We start from the raw sequence: 1919 nt of genomic DNA on the forward strand, positions 1-1919 counted from the left end.
TCTATACTCGCCGCGTGCAACCATGATAAGACGACTGTCACCAGATCGTCCAATTCATTCTAGGATCCAACTCCAAATATGAAGGTCACAATTGTATGTCTACTGGTGGTATCTATTTCCCTAGCTTCCGGTAAGTCCTAAAGAAACCAAGATCTCGTAGTATCCTCCATTGTCGTTGTGTTGATTTGTTGTTATTGCATCTGTACTTCTGATCCATGAAACCTTCAAAATCAGTGTTATTACAACTCCTGATGAGATAATGACAGAAAATATTAATTAATCCGACATCAGAGTGAGGAAATAAATTAATCAAATACTCACATCAAATATACGGTACCATGTTGAGGTTATATCTAGTATGGGACAGCTGTATTATGCCATCTGGTTTTCATAGATTATAATGTAATTCGCCCAACCATTATCTTGGTATTAAAACCTACATGTATTTTATATTTACAGCTGGGAACTTGAAAAATATTCTGCAAAGTAAGTATGGCTTTTTATAGAAACTTCAGTTAACTGGACAAGAAAACGTAAACTTTAGCTATAACCTTTTTAATATTATCGCGCAGGTGACTATTTGATCACCCACATCCTATAAATCTGTTTAGAGTGAATGTCCAAATGGATTTGCTGCGTCATTGTGTCGTTCTCGATCTCGCTTTTACTCTGCGAGATCTTGTGGTATTTATGTATATGCCGAACATTTTTATACCATCATACTATTTGATATTGAATATTTTTAAAACGTTATTTTTAAATAGAAATATCTGAAAAATGTGCTATTTAACTCAAAAAGTAAGTTAGAAACCCGAAAAAATGGTTCTAAACTGCATATACATTTGCATCATGCAAGCAATATACATTTGTAATAGTACTATTTAATATCTTCTATCGCAATAATTTGAATGTATATGTTATATCTAGATAGACGAGCGACCGCCACTTGCCCACCAAGTAGTGGGATGGCAGGGATTTGTGTTTTTGATCCAAATGTGAATTGCTTATCCAATACCGAATGCCATGGAGGTGAGTTTCGATGGTTTGATTATAAACGACCCCACAGTTACTTACTTTCACAATCGCTTAATTTCTATGCTTAGAGCCTGACTTTGCATCCAAAGTTATTTTGTACTTAGGTTTAATTTCTATGTTAAATCATACAGCCTTCACTTTGAAGTTATTTTTACTTTTGATCACTGTTACAAATTGTAATAGTATATGTAGTTACAATCCAAAATATTAGCCTGAAACTGCCAGAGAATAAATGTCTTGAAAACCTATGGACCTTACGCATGTTACGAGAGGCTTGATAATTCTAGCTTAAACACTAATACATATTACACTGTGTAAACACCGAAATGATTGTTTCTCTGCCATTTGATTACATTTCATTGTACCTTGTTTTTATCGAGTTCTCCTATATGATATTAACCCTCAGAATGCTTCACATTAAATCTTCCCAAACCTCGCACTATTTTTCAGACAAACTATGCTGTCCTGAAGGGTGCGGAAGCGTCTGTAAGAAGCCTGTTTACCACCACCACTGATACCATGGTGTTGACAAAATGTCTATCGTCTCGTCGAGTTAAATTGTACCTTAAGCATCTCTTTAAATTATCATGAAAAATGATGAACAATAAAATAATAAATATATTTCTGGTATTGATAACGACGTCACTATTGCATGCGACGTCACAATAGTTTTATTACGCTTTATGTCGTACCATATTTTCCGATACTTAGAGCAGGAGTGGGACGATTGGTTTGCTCATTATCATATGACTGGCTGGGTGCGTGTGCTTGATTGATGTCTTTGACCGCACACTTCATCACATATAGTGCAATATCACTGAAACATGTCGACCTTATTAATTAACACCAACACACCCACTGACATACTGAAAACAGGCTAATCA

The 1919-nt window shown here is 35.2% G+C and overlaps 1 protein-coding gene across 1 annotated transcript; it reads left to right on the forward strand.

Moving 5' to 3' along the window:
- Nucleotides 1–1656, forward strand: LOC138317053 (WAP four-disulfide core domain protein 18-like). Its single transcript, XM_069258677.1, has 4 exons — nt 1–130; nt 460–486; nt 928–1029; nt 1486–1656. The coding sequence occupies exons 1-4, from the start codon at nt 79–81 to the stop codon at nt 1548–1550; spliced, it is 246 nt and encodes an 81-aa protein (XP_069114778.1). The 5' UTR covers nt 1–78; the 3' UTR covers nt 1551–1656.
- The last annotated feature ends 263 nt before the right edge of the window (nt 1657–1919 follow it).

This window comes from Argopecten irradians, chromosome 2, assembly GCF_041381155.1.
Source record: "Argopecten irradians isolate NY chromosome 2, Ai_NY, whole genome shotgun sequence".
NCBI classification, from domain to species: domain Eukaryota; kingdom Metazoa; phylum Mollusca; class Bivalvia; order Pectinida; family Pectinidae; genus Argopecten; species Argopecten irradians.

Bases quoted from the DNA above. Each gene is read 5' to 3' on its own strand.
- LOC138317053 (XM_069258677.1), top strand. From the start codon at position 79: ATGAAGGTCACAATTGTATGTCTACTGGTGGTATCTATTTCCCTAGCT. The intron at 487-927 runs GTAAGTATGGCT...TGTTATATCTAG, and splicing joins CTTGAAAAATATTCTGCAAA to ATAGACGAGCGACCGCCACT. The intron at 1,030-1,485 runs GTGAGTTTCGAT...ACTATTTTTCAG, and splicing joins CAATACCGAATGCCATGGAG to ACAAACTATGCTGTCCTGAA.